General features: G+C 52.4%; 6 protein-coding genes across 6 annotated transcripts; 3 read left to right on the top strand and 3 right to left on the bottom strand.

The window, feature by feature from the left end:
- Positions 1 to 174: 174 nt before the first annotated feature.
- On the bottom strand, positions 175 to 2628 carry QC764_121350 (uncharacterized protein; the record flags this gene model as incomplete). The annotated part of the gene is made up of 3 exons (XM_062943392.1): positions 2054 to 2628; positions 1764 to 1979; positions 175 to 1701 (listed from the first exon to the last, which is right to left on the bottom strand). The coding sequence occupies exons 1-3, from the start codon at positions 2384 to 2386 to the stop codon at positions 175 to 177; spliced, it is 2076 nt and encodes a 691-aa protein (XP_062806485.1). The 5' UTR covers positions 2387 to 2628.
- Positions 2629 to 2920: 292 nt separating this feature from the next.
- On the top strand, positions 2921 to 4567 carry QC764_121340 (uncharacterized protein; the record flags this gene model as incomplete). The annotated part of the gene is made up of 1 exon (XM_062943391.1): positions 2921 to 4567. One exon carries the CDS (start codon positions 2921 to 2923, stop codon positions 4565 to 4567), a length of 1647 nt encoding a protein of 548 aa, XP_062806484.1.
- A 516-nt stretch (positions 4568 to 5083) lies between these two features.
- On the top strand, positions 5084 to 5962 carry QC764_121330 (uncharacterized protein; the record flags this gene model as incomplete). The annotated part of the gene is made up of 1 exon (XM_062943390.1): positions 5084 to 5962. One exon carries the CDS (start codon positions 5084 to 5086, stop codon positions 5960 to 5962), a length of 879 nt encoding a protein of 292 aa, XP_062806483.1.
- Positions 5963 to 7378: 1416 nt separating this feature from the next.
- QC764_121320 (uncharacterized protein) lies at positions 7379 to 9490 on the bottom strand (the record flags this gene model as incomplete). The annotated part of the gene is made up of 1 exon (XM_062943389.1): positions 7379 to 9490. One exon carries the CDS (start codon positions 9488 to 9490, stop codon positions 7379 to 7381), a length of 2112 nt encoding a protein of 703 aa, XP_062806482.1.
- A 654-nt stretch (positions 9491 to 10144) lies between these two features.
- Positions 10145 to 13405, bottom strand: QC764_121310 (uncharacterized protein). Its single transcript, XM_062943388.1, has 2 exons — positions 13049 to 13405; positions 10145 to 12984 (listed from the first exon to the last, which is right to left on the bottom strand). The coding sequence occupies exons 1-2, from the start codon at positions 13070 to 13072 to the stop codon at positions 11878 to 11880; spliced, it is 1131 nt and encodes a 376-aa protein (XP_062806481.1). The 5' UTR covers positions 13073 to 13405; the 3' UTR covers positions 10145 to 11877.
- Positions 13406 to 13606: 201 nt separating this feature from the next.
- On the top strand, positions 13607 to 17717 carry IMH1 (Golgin imh1; the record flags this gene model as incomplete). Its single annotated transcript, XM_062943387.1, has 3 exons — positions 13607 to 14187; positions 14261 to 17601; positions 17666 to 17717. The coding sequence occupies exons 1-3, from the start codon at positions 14179 to 14181 to the stop codon at positions 17715 to 17717; spliced, it is 3402 nt and encodes a 1133-aa protein (XP_062806480.1). The 5' UTR covers positions 13607 to 14178.
- Positions 17718 to 18854: the final 1137 nt, after the last annotated feature.

The raw sequence follows: 18854 nt of genomic DNA, 5'->3' as shown, positions 1-18854 counted from the left end.
CACGTCACGGATGCTAAGCTTTTGAGCCCTGCACCAACCATGGTGCGGATCGTGTATAGTTGTCGATCCGGCAATCCGATTCGATATCATAAAACAATCGTCTTTTGCCCCTCGAACCGGGTGCCTACCAGATCGCGACTTCTTGCTAGAAAGACAGGTTTTCAGATCACTCTGTCACTCAGGCTCCCCGCCCTCTGTAGCAACTACCTCGGCCCAAGATTGTCTGCCAATGATTGTTTGTGGTAGTCGCGGGGCCGGTCGACGTGCCATAACTGGCAAGACCTGAGTTGTTAGTACCTCAGAATTTGGAGTCGGTGTGCTCTTGCGAGCCGGCAAGGCTCTAACATGAGTCGATGGAGACGGGGGTGCTGGTCGCCTCTTTGCTGGACCAGAATGCTTTCGCCTTGACGTAACAACAGTCCAACTTTCTTCCGTTTCGTCACGCAACGAGTCGTGATCCTCTGCCCCTGTCGTGCCTGCTGGATTAGACTTTGGTGGCTTCCCGCGACTGAAGAGCTCGGCCATCTCAGACGGGACAGGAATAGTCGGCTTGAAATCCTCCGCAAAGTTCTTGTTTTCTTTATTGACGGAAAATCGAGTCTCGGCACTGAGCCCAGGCTGCTGATATGTTGACTGGCCTACGAGCGGTTGGGAGTTCCCATTCGAGTCAGAATGCTGATCTGCCGCCTCGTTATGTTGCTTTATCGATTCTTGGGCGTCGAGATTTGTATCCTTTGGTTGAAGCCTGTTGTCTGTCACCTTGCTGGCCGCTTTGGTGATCGCTTCCTTGAATTCCCTTTTGACTACTTCTGCTGGTTTTGAGCGGGCCACGTTTCTTGGAAAGAGAGCCTTGACTCGCTTTGGCAGAACTGATCTGCGCAAAGATACTGCAGGTAACTTGTAGCCGCCACTTGACATCGTATTGATCATTGCGTTGAGATATTGAGCAGCATAGTAATTGCTAGGTGACAGAAAGTAGTAGAATGGATTGAGTGTGGAGTTGCTGTATGCATATTGTAGATAAGGGTGATATAGCTGGCCAAGTCCTGGGAGGGCAGGGTAAATCGAAGGAAGTTGAGATTCGGACTGATCTCCGAAAGAGCCTATGACATGTGCCATGGAGTGTTTTGCGATCTCCACTGTTTGCGTCCATTTCCCAGAGACTCCCGTAATTTGATCCCCGTCTTGAGGAAGTGGGGGAGGCCACGCGGTGGCTGTTTCGTACGAGACTGCCGACCGCGACTTGATCACCAGATTTTCTACGGTTTTGATTGCCATCCAAGGATGACCTTGGGCTCCATATATCGGATGCGCGGTGGCCGTGCGACGAAGAGGAGGATGCGCAAGCATCAATGATCGTACGAAGTGACGGGCTTCTGGACTGGCGTTGACTCGTTGGAAAGCCTGATCCGGGAATTCGATGCTGCCAGCCCGGTAATGAAAAAGAGCTGCCAGGGTTTTGAAAACTGGCTCTCCGGTCAACATTTGGTAAACCGTCTCGCCAAAACACCACATGTCGATGGGAAAAGAGTCTCTCTGCCCTGTGCTGGGATCGCAGTCCAACACTTCCGGTGCCAGAAAGCCGGGCGTGCCCCTCACAGTCGTAGAAGCGCCAGCTATGTCCTCAGCACGTTTGCTCAGGCCCAAGTCGCACACCTTGACCCACCATCTCTGCGGCGGCTTGGATTTGATGAGAATATTCTGTGGAGAACATCATTAGAGCTCAAGCCTTCTTGAATTCAGCTTTTGCATAATGTACTCACCGCGGGCTTCACATCTCTATGAGTATACCCTGCCTCGTGCATCATTTCCAGAGCACCCAATACTTGGGAAGCAACCACCTTCACCTCGTCTTCGGGCATGGTTTTGACTGTTTGAAGATACTTCCTCAAGTCACCATGCTCGCAATACTCCATGGCGATGCCGAGGTAATTTGGGATTTCGTACCATCCAAAGAACTCAACAAAGAAATCGGCATACTTGGGGAAAAGTCAGCATGTAAAACGATGACTAAGTAGGGGCACACGCACAACATCATCATCTAGGTACATACCTTCGGTTGAGAGAATCTTTTCAACGCTTCCAACTCACGGACGTAGCGGACGCCTTCGTTGGTGCTCTTGCTGTCAGCTACTCGGATGGCTTTCACCGCTCTCCATTTGTCTTCCTCCGCTTCGAGGATCTTTTCTTTCTTTTCTAACCATACCAGACCGCATCCTCCGTGTCCAAGAATGTTGTTATCATGCCGCACCCATCGTTCTTGCCACCATGATGGGTTGCCTTGTCGTACTGTTGTTACGCGGTGAATGGTGACATTCGCCTCGACAGTTGCTGGAAGTCTGGTGTCATGGACTGCTTCCAGCGACATCGAAGTATGGTTCGCCATTGATTGTCAACTTGAACATGACCAGTAGGCGTGGAATGCTTGGTTAGGCAATTGATAATGAGCGTTGAATGTGTTGGGACGGAGCGTATGGAAGGTATCAAGGATAAATGAGTCAGCTGCAGTCTCAAGAGTTCACAACCATCAGAGGAAGGGGCAGTTTTGGGTTGCGGGGAAAGCTGGGTGGAAGTGGGCGGTGGCTCAGCTCCTGGTTTCATTCTGTCCAATGAGTGGCCGAGGCCGTGTTTTGGCTTGTTGCTCCTTCTACATATTCTGCCACACCAGATATGCAGCCGACAAATCGTGGCGCTCAATCACAGCGTCCTCAGCCCGCGGCCTGCACGAAGTCACATGAAGTTGTGAGGAAACAACCCGCAAGTCTGCCTCGTCTGCCTTATTATTGGTTCGCATTTGGCCGCCTCGCTGCAACCACCCCTCGATCGCTCAAACCGTGTTCTTACAAGTTCTTTGGCACAGTCTATCCAGAGTTTTGCCAGTTCTTCCTCGTGTCGTGTGGGCCAGAAGAACTCTGCCAATATGGCCGAGCTTGTTGGACTGGCTCTTGCCCTACCACCGACAATTGACTTGTGTCTGAAATATGGAAGACAACTCAGGGCCCTGTGTGCGAACCTACGCCAAGCAGATGCTCAAATATCAGAGCGTGTGATCCGTCTCGACAACAACTGGATGCTATTTACCCACAAGCTCGACTTTCTGAAGCGCATCCAGCATCTGATTGAAGATGACCATCGCGAGATTTGGGGCCAGACACTTCGGATTCTTTTGAGTAAGCTGGAAATAGTCACAGGTATAATCAATCGACTTGTAAGGCCCCTGCCTGTGTTTCTCGAGATCAACCACAGCCTTGAGGTTAATGCACGTAGGGGCAAATACATCTTGGTAAAGAAGAGTCTGGACAAGGCCATCGAGGAGCTGGAGACCTGGCAACAAACAACGGACCAATCATGGTTTCTTCTCATGAGAATCGCCGACTCACAGGTCGACCTCGCTCTCCAAACGCCTACCAATCTTGACGCGATCGACGACAAACCACACTCCAATACAGCAACAGCCATTCCGTCCACAGTCGCCATAAGAGCGAGTCGCATGCAAGACAGCACATACGGTAGTTCATCAGAAGCGGGATTAACCTTCGACGCAGCAGAGCTGTCCAAGATGTTCATTCAACAAGTAGCATTCTCGCAGATCTCAATCGCGCAACGGTTGTACGGAAATGGTCAGGTTGGGGTTTACATTCTCAACCAAATCACATGCGAGCCGGCAGCCAAGTATCAACTCATCAAGAAGGACGCAAGAGACCTGGCCAGGAAGCTTCAGCACAACGACCCTCATACATTCGGCCTTCTCGCATGCAAAGGAGTGGCCGTCCCATTATCAACACCGACAAAAGGCCGTCACGATCGTACTACAGCTCCACCAATGTTGACGATGGTCTTCAGACAGCCAGTCCACACTACCGGGATTCCCAACAGCCTTCGGTATGTGCTATCCCATACAGCTCCTCCTCAAACGCTGTCTCTACGATTCGACTACGCAAAACAACTCGCCAGGTCCGTCAGCTACGTCCACACGTTCGGCTTCGTTCACAAAAACATCCGCCCGGAATCCATACTGGTTTTCACCAGCACCAAATCGGGCTTGCCTTCGCAGTCACTCTTTCTTGTGGGCTTCGAGAACTTTCGACGGGAGGATGGCTCGACCCAGCGGCTTGGGGATGACACTCTAGAGCGAAATCTCTACCGGCATTCTTCCCGCCAAGGAGCTTCGCCGAATGAAGATTACATCATGCAACACGATATTTACAGTCTCGGTGTTTGTCTCCTGGAGATTGGCTTCTGGAAATCGTTCATACGATACCATCCCCAGACCGGCCAAGCACTGCCCACCGAGATCCTGCCTGTGTCGCCACACCCGGACATCAAACAGGTCAACCATTTTCTACACACCCGAGGCAGGGAGTTCCTTCTACATCTAGCGCGGAACGAGCTGCCTCAATACATGGGAACGAGGTATGCCGAGATTGTAGAGACATGTCTGACCTGTCTTGACCCGGACAATCAAGACTTTGGAGATGAGCGGGAGTTCCAGGATGAGGATGGGATCAGAGTGGGAGTAAGATACATCGAGAAGGTGGTCCTGCGGTTGAATCAGCTGTGTGTATGACGGGGACCGATGCATTGTTCCATGCGTACTTTGGCCAGCAATGGAAAATACGGCTTGCTACCTGTACGGTTCATCATTCATGGAGTTATCTTGGCGGCGGTTTTCAAATTGAAGTTGGTTCTATCAACATCAAACGAGTGGACGCGAGTGCCAATGACAGTATGACTTTCTTTCCCAGATGGCAGCCCAATGCCGGCCATGGAAACATCTTGAAACAAGTATCGCGGGTTCCTTTTTTTTTCTTGTTCTTTTAGAAGCAAAGAAAGGAAAATACCGAGTACCTTGCGTTTAGTTGAGCTCAACTCTGCGCTTGCAACTTGGTGGGGGCCGCCGGCCTGAGTCACACACCGGCCGGCAGGATCCTCGCTTATATTGTCGTTGGTGCTAAAGTTGTATAAGTCAACAGTGCACAGCCGTTGAACCTACCACTACAAATACCTACCTCAACCCAGCAGCGTCTGCTCACCACCATCAAACCTTCTCCAGACTTCAGCAACAAACAACACATCAACTACAATGGGACGGCGCGGACGGGACACCTACCCATGGGACCGGTACGAGTGTGACTGGTGCATGGTGCGATTGAATTGGGATGTACGACCGTGTTACGTCCGCCAATTCCACCATCCTGGTTCACGGAGCCATCGCAAGGAGTATTGGGAGTCGGTCCGCGCAGAAAACGCAGCCAAGAGGAGTAAGAACTTGCCTAGAGCTTGCAGAAGGGCTATGATGGCGGCGGCGGCGGCGGCAATCGAAAACGAGGACAGCAACGAGGGGGACAAACCTGATCAGAGCACCCCAGTGGAGGCCGATGCCACAACAACGCAGACAAAGACGGCGACAGAAGAGCCAGACGCACCAGCATTGCCCGCTGGATCAGAGGTCACGTCAAAGCCGAGACATCACCAGGATGAGGTGAAAAAACCATCACAAAAGCGACAGCCAAAAGCCATCATCGGACCCAATAGAATCATCGATGAAGGCATCACTCTTGCCTTCGACGACGACAACGACGTGGCAAGGATACACGCTGCCAACCGAAAAGCCTGGCCACGTGGTCCGATGCCCATCGCAGCTGATGCTACCGTTGAGGATTGGGAAATCGCAGAGCTTGTCCGCCAGGGACTGATCGGTCCCGAGGACCTTCAGGTGGATTATGGCGGCTTTGGGGATGAGGCCTGCCTATATACTATTCAGGTTGTGGACACGATGAAGAAAGGGAGAAGAGGGAAAGGCCGTCGGCGACAAGGGGTTCACGTTAAGGATCTTGCGGCCTTGGACGCGGAGTCGGAGTGGTCTCATCTTGACGATGAAGTCTATGATCAGTTCCTGAGTGATGGGGAGAGCAGTCTGGCGGACTGGAGCGAGCTGTCGTTTGTGTGTGTGGAATCTTAAAGCAAACGATAGACAGTCCTGAATATCAAACACTCTGTTAAACTTCCAATCTAGAATAAGAGAACCTACACAGAGCCCCCTATTTATCTTACCAACACCCCCCCACTTAACACAGAGTTTAGCTATATTACAAATTATAATCATTGAAGATTAAAAGGTACTTATTAGGCTCTAAAAGATAGTTAAAAATTGAAAGATAGTTAAAAGATATTGAAAAGATGGTTAAAAGGCCTTTAAAGATAGTGCAAAGGCACTTAAAGGTAATTTAAAGGCTTTAAAGATAATATAATGGCTTTTTAAAATTATTCGAATACTTAATATTTTTCTTTAGAGCTTTTTATTGGATAATAGGAAGGGTAAGTAAGGACGGGGATACTAATAACATAATCAAGGGGCTGTCTGTGTAAATGTTCTCTCTCGAGAATAATGCCAAGTGTTGCACTCGGTAATAAATATCGCCAGAACTGCTTCACCCACCAAATAACCTGAGGTCTCACTGAAGCCTCCTCCTCCTTCCGAACCAAAAATGTCCACCTAACTGACCGCAAGGTCCATCGAACAGAACAAAGCCATGCGAATTCAAAGCCTGTCACCCTCTTTCTGACAAATATCACAACCAGGAATTGGCCCTCTCCACTTCAGGCATTCATCCTCGGTTCGCCCGTCCAATCATTGGCGGAAGGTCGAGGACGGTATGTCCTCGTCGACACCAAACAACTTTTGATAGTTGCACCATTTTTCTTTCTCGCTCCGCTTGTACAACAATGGCTCTGATTACCAACCAACATACCACAACACCCTTCGCAGCTGGACATGGAACATGAACACGAGGAAACGGCTGGGTCCCAAGGTCTGCTCCAAACTGCCTTGACTACATTTTCCGCAAATGTATCGCGTCAAACACGCCGTCAACGCCTCGAACATCTATCGACAGATCTAATCTATTGCTCAGTTGGTCATAACGATCAAATCTATCTACTAATTATTATTCTATACAAAGGAAATATGCGTGCTGATGAGCTTGAATATCCTCCACTTCCTTCTTGTCTTTTGTCGATACAATTCAGGTCCGTCCTCCTTCTCAAATACGTATTATCTGTCCACCGCCAACAAACAACAAAAAGACTCCGTATGACCTCCAGCTCTAGCCCTCTGAAATTCCTCATCACACCACCGAGAACAAAACAAGATACCCTCTTTTTGAAACGCCGAGTCGTCATGCAATCATGTCACAGCCACCAACTCCCCACATGCGAATGCTCAACCATCTAGACACCATCCATCCATGATATCACAACCACCACCTCTCAATCCCTATAGGCAGGCCTAGTAGCCTTGCCTGCACCCCCAACTGAACGTCCAACTCCAAACTCCCCCTCTCCCGAGGATGTAGGTCTAGTAGCCTTGCCTCCCCTCTCAACCCATCAACCCCAACCCCAACGAGCTCCTCGAACTCCTATCGCGACCCCAACCTTCAAAATCAAACCTCGTTGCCCTAACCGGCGTGGGCGACAACATCTCCTTCGTCTTCCTCGCGCAAAAAATAGGTGGCTCATCCGGTGCCATCGACCGTCTTCTCAAAACCACCGACCGTGAAAGTCGAGGCGGTTCCAAAACAGGACTCACCATTGGATACGTCCACCCTCGATGCGCAGGATCAGTGCCTTGTGGGAACATCTCCTCCCCTTCTTCATCCTCATCCATCATCTCAGGTTCCATCATCAGGGGTCCCGCCTCCAACAGCAAGAACCCGTTCACCGTATTGCTGCTTGAATGACCTGCCCAGGTGCGACCCAAACGGGGACCTGGGAAGGGAGCAGGGGAACGGGATCTCGTTGTCGGTGCAGGCGGGCGCCCCATAGGAGCGAGACCAAAATGACTTCTAGCTCCGTGTGGTGGGAGCAGTGAGGGGGAAGTCTCTCGCGGTGGGCAGCTGTCGAGGAGTAGTAACCTTGATGGACCACCGTGGTGGAAAGGTCGATTGTGGTGGCCCATGTCGTCGTCGTCGTCGGAGTAGATTTCATTGTCTGAAGGATATGGAGACTCCCAGTCGGAAGCACGGCCACGCCAAATATCGCATAGCTCCGTGACCACAGACTTAGGGCCCTGATCCATATTTCCTACAGCCAACCGGGCGGGCATTGTTCGGCGCCGGTGGGGCATAGAACGGGTACGCTCACGCTCACGCTCCTCGTGGCGTCGTCGCTCCTCTTGCTCTCGTTCGAGTCGTTGTCGCTCTTCAAACTCTCTCTCTGTTCGTTGGCGTTCCATCTCCCGTGCTCTTTCTCTGCTCAAGCCCCTCTCCATCTCCAACTCTCGAGCTCTCTGCAGAGCTCGTTCCCTTTCCAACATCCTTTCTCTTTCTCTCTCTTGTTCCTCCTCCCACTCCCTATCTCTCTTCAACCCTTCATCCATCTGCCACTGGTCCCCCATGAATGAAGACTGTCTAGACGGTCTCGAAAAAGTGTTGTCCGCAAACTTGGACTCGTTGTGTGGTGTATCATGCTCACTCTCGTCATCGCTGTCGTACTGAAGGTCTTGCTGTGTTGGTTGCTGAGGTGGTTGTCCCGGTGGGTGATGGAAACCTGGGTTAAGCGGCCACGATGACGAATATTGTGGCTGATGCTCCGTCCAGGCTGAACTGCGAGTAATGTTTTTAGGTATTTGGTTACTTGAGCCATGATGTGTTTGGCGTGGGAATGGCGGCCCAGTGTCTTCCACCTCGGAGACCTGGTCGCGGTCCCCATGGTTGCCGATGAGCTTCTTGGGTGGCATTGTCCCAAGGGAGTGCTCGCCCTCCGCACTTTGCATGGCTGCAAGATGATGTCGACGGTGCGAAGGTCGTTTGGGAGAAGGTCTCGCCACTTTGTCCGGAGATGCGGTCGAAAAGCGTCTGGCTGGGGGTGATCTGCCTCTCGCAGAAGACGTCGGCGAGGAGCGCTCTTCGGTGTCGACCGCACGTTTGGCATCGGATGTGGAGAACCTTCGGGGAGCCTTGTGCTCTCTCAAAAGGATGGTTGGCCTAGTAGCCTGCTCGGGGTACTCCTCAATGTACGGAGATGGAGACCTTTTGGAGTGACACCTCTTGGTAGCGCTCTTCTTCTTCTTGACCTTGCGACCCTTTTCCTGGCTCTCCGGGGTGGGCTGTGGAATGGGTTCAGGGGTTGGCGACTTGGGCTCAGGCGTAGGAGGGGATCTTGGCCTTGTCGGATGGCTCCGGTGGGATCCGCCGTTCTCAGAGTCGGTGTCTAACTCAAAGACGGTTTCTTCGCCGACATCTTCGTCAGCGGCAGGCGTGTGTAAAGTTGCTCCACATACGCACTTGTGGCAGCGGGGTTTTGCCTTGGGTGATCTCTTCCTCCTTGGACTCCTGGCCTTCACGGTCTTCTTGTCGGAAGGGGGCGAGGACTTGCGGTTGTCCTGGTAGACATAATCGACGCCCTCGCTATCACCTGAGTCCCATTCTGTAGTTGTAGTGATATTGGGATCGTCCTGCGTCGGTGTTCTGCTGTTGTTGTTGGTGCCCATTTTGCCTGATCTTCTCTTGTAGCGCAGTAGCCACTACCTTGGGGACGGTGAAAAGGTATTCAAACATTGATGATAGCTGTGAAGGAGAACTGAAGAGTGATGGTGACCAAATTGTGTCAAGAAGGAGAAGGAAAAACAAAAGAAAAAGTGGAATGAATGGCGACTCTCAGATATACCGTTCTGCCAAAAAAGCAGAACGATGCTGAAGCCCGAGTGGCAAGGCTTTGGTTGAGAAACTGGGAGCAGATGCCCATCGAGTAATAAGGCACCACACATGATATGTTGAGCGGCTTGGGCCAAGATAATGCAGTGCAATGCTTCTCGTGGCAGAACTCCAAGGCATGAAGCTGTGTGTATTGGCAGGGCGAGCGATGCCCAAGCAGCAGAGCTGCCAACCTGCATCAGCTGGCAGCTACGTGGTGAGCTGGAACACGAACCTTCCCAACTGTCTTCAACCAGCCTGGGAGGGAATGATTGGCTGTGAGTTTACATAATTGCATAAATGCTGCATCATCTTACCTTAGCCGAAGAACCAACACAGGGAAATGTCAGCCGGATTAACAACGTGGACCGGCCCGGCATATTTCCAGCGCACGGCGCCAGTGCCGACTGGGTCAACAGAATTCACATATGTGCAAAACCTTAGGATAGGACGATGGAAAACGACGAATTGAAGAGCTGATATTTAAAGCCATGTTTGATGTCGCTTCCTGCGCTTTCCCCCTTTTGGCCTGAAAGGTTTGTCCAGCTTTGCTGCCCAATGCCAGAGCTTGCTTTGCTTTCCCCAACCTACCTTACCTGACCTCTCCAGTGAAACCATGCCCCAAACTCCTGAAAATGCACTTTTCTATCTTATCTCTCGTCTTATACCTACATGGCCTACCTTGAGAGGCAAGGCACAGTTCATCACAACAACAAGCCAGCTGTCATAATAAACCTGTTCAGTCGATTTGGTTGCCCTCGGGATCCCACGTGCCAATGTAAATATACGGAGCGGGAGGCAGGTCTGGAGTACGAGGTGGTTCATCGTAGGGCCCGTAGGCACGTCTACGACCGGAACCGGATCGAGGGGGATATTGACGGCCGCGCTTACTGCTGGGAGCAACATACCGAGACGACCCCGCGTCGACAATCTCGATTTCTTCATTTCTCGGGTCTTCATTTCCCGGTCCACGGTAGCTATGAGAGGTGCGACGAGGGGGCTCTTCGTATTGCCTAGTCGAAGATCGGTTGCGACGGTGAGATTCAGATGGCGGGTGCTCATAATGAGAAGAAGAAGAAGAAGAAGAAGAAGAAGGGGCATATCGGTAACCAGAAGAGGAGGGTGGATACCTCGACTTTCTTTCACGTCCCATCCTTTCGAAGCGCTGTCTTATATCCTCGGTCTCGTCGGGTTCAACAGTGACATAGTCGGCATGAGCATCATGGCTGTACTGGTAACTGCTGGGATATCCCTGGGGGGCATAGCTAGAAAAGCGACGAGGCTCCTCGGCATACCTGTTGGAGGACCTGCTTCTGCGATGCGAGGAGGGCTCTTCAGGGTATCTGGTAGTTGATCTACTGCGGTATCGAGAGGAAGGTTCCTCCGGTGGCGCTGTATACTCATAGTGATGAGTGGTCCTGGAACGGCTGCCATGGTGAGATGACGGTTCCTCGAGATTCCTAGATCTGCTCCGGCGACGGGATGAGGACTCATGGCGGGATGAACCTTTATGGCTCCTCTCTCGAGAGTAAAGTGTACCCCCAGGCAAGTCAACTTCAACCGTTCCCAAGTGATTCGCGCATCGTGGATTGTGGCAAGCGAATGAGCTCTTGTGGGCATCAAGACAAGCAAACTTGCAGTTGTACCCGCAGTCGACACAAGTGATGGTTCTGTAATAATCTTCCCGGCTATACGACATTGCTGTGCTGGTTTCGAATAATATATCGGAGCTTTGATGGTGATGAGGCGCTGATCAATATATTACGATCAAAAAGAAAGATGTAACGGTCCTCAAAGTGGATTACTGCGCTGGCCTTTCCAGATTTTAATCCTCATTAGATTTCTTTATCTTCCTACATGGCTTCGAGATGCTTCAAAATGGCATTGTCGAGCCTTTGGCGATCCTGCAGAACCGCCCACGAAGTCATCATGGACCATCCTTTGTACTCTACCCAAAAATAGGGTATGGTCCGCTCTATGACAAAGAGCCATAACCCTCTCAGTTCGGACTCACCACCGAACCCTATTCTTTGTACTTTATCCCACGCATTGCAGGCAGGTTCCAGGGCAGGCTTGGCACACGACGGACCTCTTAAGTTCAGTAGATGTGTTGTGCGAGCCACAACAAAAGAAACCATGAGATAGATTGAACTGTTAAAGGAAATACCGTCCTAGCACTCGATCCTCACTGCCCCCTCTTCGCTCTCTTCCTCACGGACAGTTCCTGAGGTTCGGTGGACAGGTCCCGCTCTACCTCGACAATCTCGCTGGAGCTCTGTCCACCTTCATCATCGGTGGTTCCGGCAATGGAGTCCGCCTTTGTTCCCCTTCCTCCAAGTACCTCCTGCACGATGCGCTTCCCCTCGTCTATCTCGCCATTGGTCGCCCCACATGCCATGCACTTCCATTTTCCAATCTCAGCCAATGATTTCGTTCCTGGTGGTGCCTGGCCGTTGACAAGCCGGCACTTCGCGCAGATCAAGACAATTCTGTTCTTGGCGGCCGTCTCGTCTTCCCCCAACAAGGTGTCCAGAATGCGATCGTACCAGTGCGGCTCGGGAGGAGGGGCCATCGTGGCAGGTGGATGCTGTAGGAACGGCGGGGGAGCTCTCCCTTCAAAAGCATTTGGCGCGAACTCGGCCGCCTCACTGATCATGGGGCTGGGAGACCGTTGGCTTGGTGCTCCATATACTGAACTTGGCACCCTAGAGTGTGGTGCAGGTGCACCAGCACTGGACTCTGGACGGCGCTGGATGTTTGCTGTGGGCGGGGGCGGCAGTCCCGTACGAGCATGATGCCTGGGTTGTGGCTGTTCTTTGACAGCGCCAGCGCCTTCGTCTTCCTCCTCCTCGGACGTCTTCTTCTTGCTCTTCTTCTGTTTGTTGTCGGAGCCGCCGTACTTCTCGAGCAGCTCGAGCGTCGAATCGTACTTGGTAGCATCCTTTAGTTTCTGGATGGTTTTGGCGCGTTCAGTCTGATACTCCTTGAGGCGCGCAGTGAGCCTCTCGATTCGGTAATCAAAGAAAATGGTCGTAATCGAGCGGACCAGCGAAATCAAGACCGGCCCTCCCGCCATGCCCGTCCACTCCCATGCCCCCATGTCCTTGTAACCAACCACCAGCATCAAGACAATCGCATAAACAAGGTAGGCGAAACCGATGTAAAGCGTACCCAGCACCTTGATCCGCCGGGCTTTCGCGCGGGATTGATCGAGGCGAGTTTGGGTTACCGTTATTTTGGTCGAAAGAGTCGAGAGCGCCTTTTCAAAAGATGCGGGGGAAGAGTCGTCTCTCTGTGCAAATAAATACAATGTCAGTCAGTAAGCAAACGGCGCAGGGAAACAAGGCTACACTAACCCCCCATGGCCAGAGCGAAACCATAGTGAATAAGAGGAAAAGTCGCCAATAACTGTGCTATATAGCCGTGATGGTGGTAACGTCGTGTCTGTATTGCTGTCGTCGGGACTACGTTTGCGCGAAAGGGGTAGGTAGAGTGTGGGATGTGGAAATTATTGTTTCAGCAGAGAGTGTAAGAAGTGAAAAGAGATAACACTGGAAGAGTAAAACAAAAAAAACAAAAACCGTTGAGAAAATCGTCGGCCTCGACAGCAAAGACTTCGCCAGCAAGAATTTTGTCGCGGCAAGGCTGCTTGGATGTCAAGCTTGTGTTCGCATCGCCCACCTGAGGCTGTCAGCTGCGAACTTGCGATGGAAAGATGACAGCACTGGGAAAGGAGCTCCAGCGCTAGACTTTCAAGGGTGCTGTGGAGAGCTCGCGCACGGTGACCTCATCCCCCGATAAAAGAATACCCCTGTCATCTCTCTGCATACCAGCCTGGCAGTAACTACGGAGTATGACCTCCGAGATTGGCATGACCGCTCCATCTTCTCTAACTTTTATCTTTTCACGGTCTTCTCCACGTCTATGCTCGTATCAACCTTATTGTCGCTGGGCTGGGAGGCTGGCAGACAAATGCCCAACATTGGTGGAAAGACGCAAATATCTCTGTATGCCGCATAACGGCTTACCCACAAAAACAAGATGCCGCCGGCAATCCCAACTTCCCGACGACCCCTGCGCGGCCTAAAATCTCGGGGGTTGTCAGGGCGCTCTTGGCAGGCTGCGAACTGCTGCTGAAAGCTGGCGCTGGCTGACAAGTGGCTCAACTTCAGAGACGAAGGACGAAACAATCCGCTGTGGCATCAGAGGAACAAGATCATGCCCACGGCCGTTGAATGAAGTCCAATCCTCTTTTCTGGAGCTTTTGATTCTAAAAGTTAGTCTCTTCTTTTCGTTCCCTTGCCCTTTCCACCTACTCCATATTCCGCCTTGCGCACCAATTGTGACGACTAATCTCGACCTTTGTCTGTGCAGCTACAGGACAACTTGACACCTTGCGCTCCCTTTCGTGTCTCCGCGGAGACAATTCTGCTGTGTTATCCTTTTTTTTTTTTTTGGTGGCTGGTTTCTCCAGTCTTAACTCAATATGTTCCAGGTCAGTTGCAACATCCGCTCAAGGCAACTAACTCCTCCTTCAACGGCCAAACCTGACAATGGAGCACCTGCAGAGACTGAAAGGAGCAATTGACCGGACCATCGCAGAGGAACAAGCTCGACAACGTGCCTCTCTGGAGGCGCAACCGCAGGCTTCGGGGAGCGCTCCTGCGCGGAGGTCGCGCTCATCTAGTGGTGCGGGTACCCATTCTCCAGCTCGACGACCGCGCCCAGCAGCGAAGCAGGGCCAGGATTCCGCCAGTCGAGAAGGGGGGGCCGCAAATCCCGATCCTGCCGTATTCGAGGCTGCTTTTACAATCGACGACACCGACGATACCGCAACACCCTCGAGAGCCGCGACCCCAATGTCGACGGATCCAGAAAAGGCAAAGGAACTGGGCGTGATTCCCGAAAAGGGGGGCGAGGCTGCTTCGTCAAGAGCCATGTCTGAGAAGAGTGGGCAAAACGCAGACGCATCCTCGATCTCAGAGAAGAGGTCGATGGAGTCCTCAACTGTGACTCTCGTCGCTTCCGAACTGCCGGCCGAGGTCCGCGCCAAGTTGAGGAAGCTCGAAAGGCTTGAAAAGGCCTACCCGGAATTGCTACGGTCCTACCGAATTGCGCATGGCAAAGTAATGCTGATCGAGCCCTTTGAGAAGACTTTGAAGGAAAACACCCCCTTGACTTCGATTGCCGAGCCTCAAGCTCTCGTAGAGTACCTGAATCAGGTGAACCTCAAGAGCGACATGGTGATGGAAGAGCTAAAGCGTGTTACTACCGAGAAGGATTCGCACAAAAAGAAGGCAGATGAGGCCGAGAAGCAATTGGCAGCTCTCAATGATGAACTTTCTAAAAAGATCACCGAGAACGACAAGGAGGTTTTTGCGCTTAAGGAGGAGATTGCCGCACTGAAGATCAACAAATCAACAAGCCCACCTGCTGAGAAGGAGAAGGGTTCCGAGATGGTCAAGGCTGGAGAGGCGTCCCAAGAAGGCGGCCAGGGCGAATCATTGTTCTCTTATGACACTGAGATCCCACAACTACAAGCAGAGGTGGAAAAGAAGACAGAACAGATTGAGAAGCTCGAAACTGAGGTTCGCACTTTGAAGGAAGAGCTGTCCGAGGCCAAGGAGCACAGTGCCGGTCTGGTGGAGAGTCTTGAGACGGCTATGCAGGAACTTGGCGAAGCCAAGGATGCTGCCGCTTTGAAGAACTCATTTGAAGCACAACTCACTGCTAGGAATACCGAGATCACAACCTTGACAGAGCGCGCCACTACCGCCAGGGCCACGATCAAAGACCTCGAGAGGCAGGTGGAACAGGGCAAGCAGGCCATCAAGGAGAAGGAAGCGAAGCTTTCTTCCGCCTCAAACCGCAACAAGGACCTGGAGGAGGAGATGAAAACAATCACGGAAGCAAAGGAGAATCTCGATACCAAGATCCAGGAACTGAATTCTGAAATCCAGACACTGAAGAAGGCCAAGGCTCAGGATGAAGCCAAGATAGAAGAGTTGGACAAAAAGCTGAAGACTGCAGTGTCGGTTCCTATCCCAGCGCCTGTCCCTGCTGTTGCTGCTTCAGCCAGCACTCCGGCCCAACCTGCACAGGGTGGTGGCAGGAAGAAGAACAACAAGAAAAAGAAGAAGGGCGGTGCCGGCGGCGGCGCGGCTGCTGCTGCTGCTGAACCCGCCCCCAGCGAAGCATCAGTTACTGAACAGCCCCCCTCTTCGCCACTGCTAGGGCCCTCCGCTGACGAGCTGCAAACCGAATTGACGCGCCTCCAAGAAGAGTTGGCCGAGAAGGACCAGCGAATCGAAAGACTATCGAAGCAGAGGAAGACGGAGGAGGATCTCCGTGAAGAAATTGAGAATCTCCAAGAGAACCTGATGACTATTGGCCACGACCATGTTGAGGCCAAGCAAAGGCTCAAGGAGCTCGAGGCTGAGAAGAGGGAGCTCAAGGAACGCATTGCGGAACTTGAGAAGGAGGTCGAGACCGCGGCCGCTGGTGCTCAGGTCAACACCAAGCTTCAGGGCGAACACGAGTCGTTGAAGCAAGAGTTTGACGACCTGAAGATGAAGTCATCGACCTTGCAATCCGATTTGGCTGCCGCCCAGCAGCTTGCACAGACCAGATACAAGGACCTCACTGATCTTCGGGAGATGCTTCAGAAGGCTCAGCCGGAGCTTAAGAACCTCAGGCAGGAGTCTGCCCTGCTCAAGACAACCAAGGAGGAACTGGCAGCCAAGACGACTGAGCTGCGCAACCTTGAGAAGCGCGAGAGGGATCTCAAGACTGAGCTGGCCCGCGCCCAGCGTCTTGCGACCGATCGAGAGGCTGAGATCAAGACTCTGCACGAGAAGGTGGCCCAAGAGACAAATGCTAGGCTGAAGGTGGAGGACGAACGTCGTGTTACCGGCCGCGACCTCCGTCGTTCAGAAGCTGAAAAGATCGAAATCTCGGCCAGGGAAGAGAAAGCATCCAGGGAACTGCAGCGCGTGCAAGAGGAGGCATCCAAGCTCCGCCCACGCGTCGGACAGCTTGAGGACGAACTCGACAGGTTAAGAAAGGAGCAAGCTACTCTCCGGGAAGAAGTCAAGGCAAAGACCAATCAGTACTCCAGCGCTCAAAGCCTCATCGGAAGCATGCGTGATGAGACTGCGGAACTACGCCTGCAGCTCAAGGAGAGCCAGTCTCAGGTCGAGAACCTGGAAGAGGAACTGACCGATACACGGAAGATGTTGGATGAACGCACTCGCGACACTGACACGATGCGGAAGCTCCTCGCCGGGGCTGACGAGCGTGCTGAGAGCAGGTTACATGAGATGCGCACCAAGATGGAGGCCGCCATCGAGGAGAGAGATCGCCTCGAAGATGAGTCGTCCTCCCTTGCTCGTCGCAAATCGCGGGAGACGGAGGAGCTCAAGCAAAAGGTGCGCGACCTGGAGCGGGAAGTGAAGGAACTTGCCAGCGAGAAAGACAGCCTCGAACGCGAGGAGCGCGAGTGGCGCCGTAGGAGGCAGGAGCTCGAGGCTATCGAGGAGAGGGCCGAGACGGAAGTGAGTGAGATGCGCACTACCGTCTCCAACCTCCGCTCCACTTTGGATGCATCGGAGCTGCAGGTGCGGGAGCACGAGAGGAAAGCGACGGAGTTGCGTCGGGCGCTGGACGATTACCGGTTAAGGTATGACAAGTTGAACAAGGAGGTCAAGACACTGCAGGCCAAGTTGTCGTCGGCTGCTGCGAACCCCAGTAGGACCTCGCAGGAATCGACTCGTTCCGGCAGCGTCAATGGAGCGGGTACCCCCGACGCCATGTACCTGAAGACGATTATGTTGCAGTTTTTGGAGCAGAAGGATAATAGGCTGAGGGCGCAGTTGGTACCTGTTCTTGGAAAGCTGCTCAAGTTTGACAAGTGAGTCTATTCTCGATTTTTGTATAAGATGCCGATCGTTGTTGCTAACCGTTGGTCGCCGTAGGTCTGATGAGCAGAAGTGGCTCGCTGCTATCCAGCATATGAACAGCAGGTAGCCGCACTACGCACCTTTCTTTTCTCTTTGTACTTGTAGGTATACACAGTTGGTTATCTCGCCGGTCACACGCAACAGAGAGCGGGAGATGCCGAAAGGAATTGTAGGATAATGGAAAGGCCATGAGATCCATGGCTCGTTATGTGTCACATGGCCATATTTTTCACACACCAACATGTATCTGGCCCTTCCTGCCCCTGCCGGATACCGCGGCAGGCAGATTCTGCGCCATACTGCCTGTTGGTTTGCCGAACAAACCTGCTGACCATTATTTGCATGTACGAAAGTGGAGAATAGGGGATAGCTTACACGCAGCTGAGGAAGGACAACAGGACGGGTTCAGTTCTTCAACTGTTAGGGGGCGCCATCAAGTCAACGAGCAACAAGATGGAGGTATTGGGCAAATACGCCGTGCAGCAAAGCCGCATCCGCCGCATTGCTTGCCGGTTCATATTGTTTGTCGGTCTCAACATGCCTCATCAATATCTGGATGGGTGAGTAATGACATTATGCAACCTTCCGCGTCAACCGCGGAGCTTCTCAGAGAGGATCCGATGGTTAGCTTAATGATGGTAGGCCTAGCTGGGTAGTCAAAGGGACCAATGGATCATGACGAAGTAGATGAATGAGCGACAAATCCGAACCAGAACGGAACCAAAGACTGAACCTCCTCGGGTTTCAACGGCTCAGAGCTCTCTCATGATGGAACACCACACCGAACCGCTGAAAGTTCAAGTTATGTACTATCAGTAACCTACTTTTACCATGCAGAGACTGACGAGGATGGCCTGCAGGATCGATGTGATCACCATGAGTGCTTGGTGAGACCCATGCGGAAAACTACGAGGTATTTCATCCGGAAGTTTAGATTCTCGTAATGGGGAGCACCTCACGCAGTACCTGTTTGGAACAAGAAACTTCCTGCGGAAGCTGGAAGCTCACGACAACCTGCTGTCCCGCCATTGGTCTCCATCGGGGGCAGGGGCAGACCTCCCCGAACCTTATCCCCAATGGTCCTACCAGGGACCAAGCTTGAAAGGGGGTTGTATTCTCGTGGACAGCAGCTACCCTTCGTCGTATGCTACCCTTTCAACCCGTCTGCAACGTCGTTGTGCTCGATGGATTGCTTCCCGGGCCA

Source organism: Podospora pseudoanserina, chromosome 1, assembly GCF_035222485.1.
Source record: "Podospora pseudoanserina strain CBS 124.78 chromosome 1, whole genome shotgun sequence".
In the NCBI taxonomy this organism is placed as follows: Eukaryota; Fungi; Ascomycota; class Sordariomycetes; order Sordariales; family Podosporaceae; genus Podospora; species Podospora pseudoanserina.
Note: the sequence above shows the minus strand (reverse complement) of the source record. Positions and strands in the feature narration are given on the sequence as shown.

Bases quoted from the DNA above. Each gene is read 5' to 3' on its own strand.
- QC764_121310 (XM_062943388.1), bottom strand. From the start codon at position 13,072: ATGGTTTCGCTCTGGCCATGGGGG. The intron at 12,985-13,048 runs GTTAGTGTAGCC...TTATTTGCACAG, and splicing joins TTTCGCTCTGGCCATGGGGG to AGAGACGACTCTTCCCCCGC.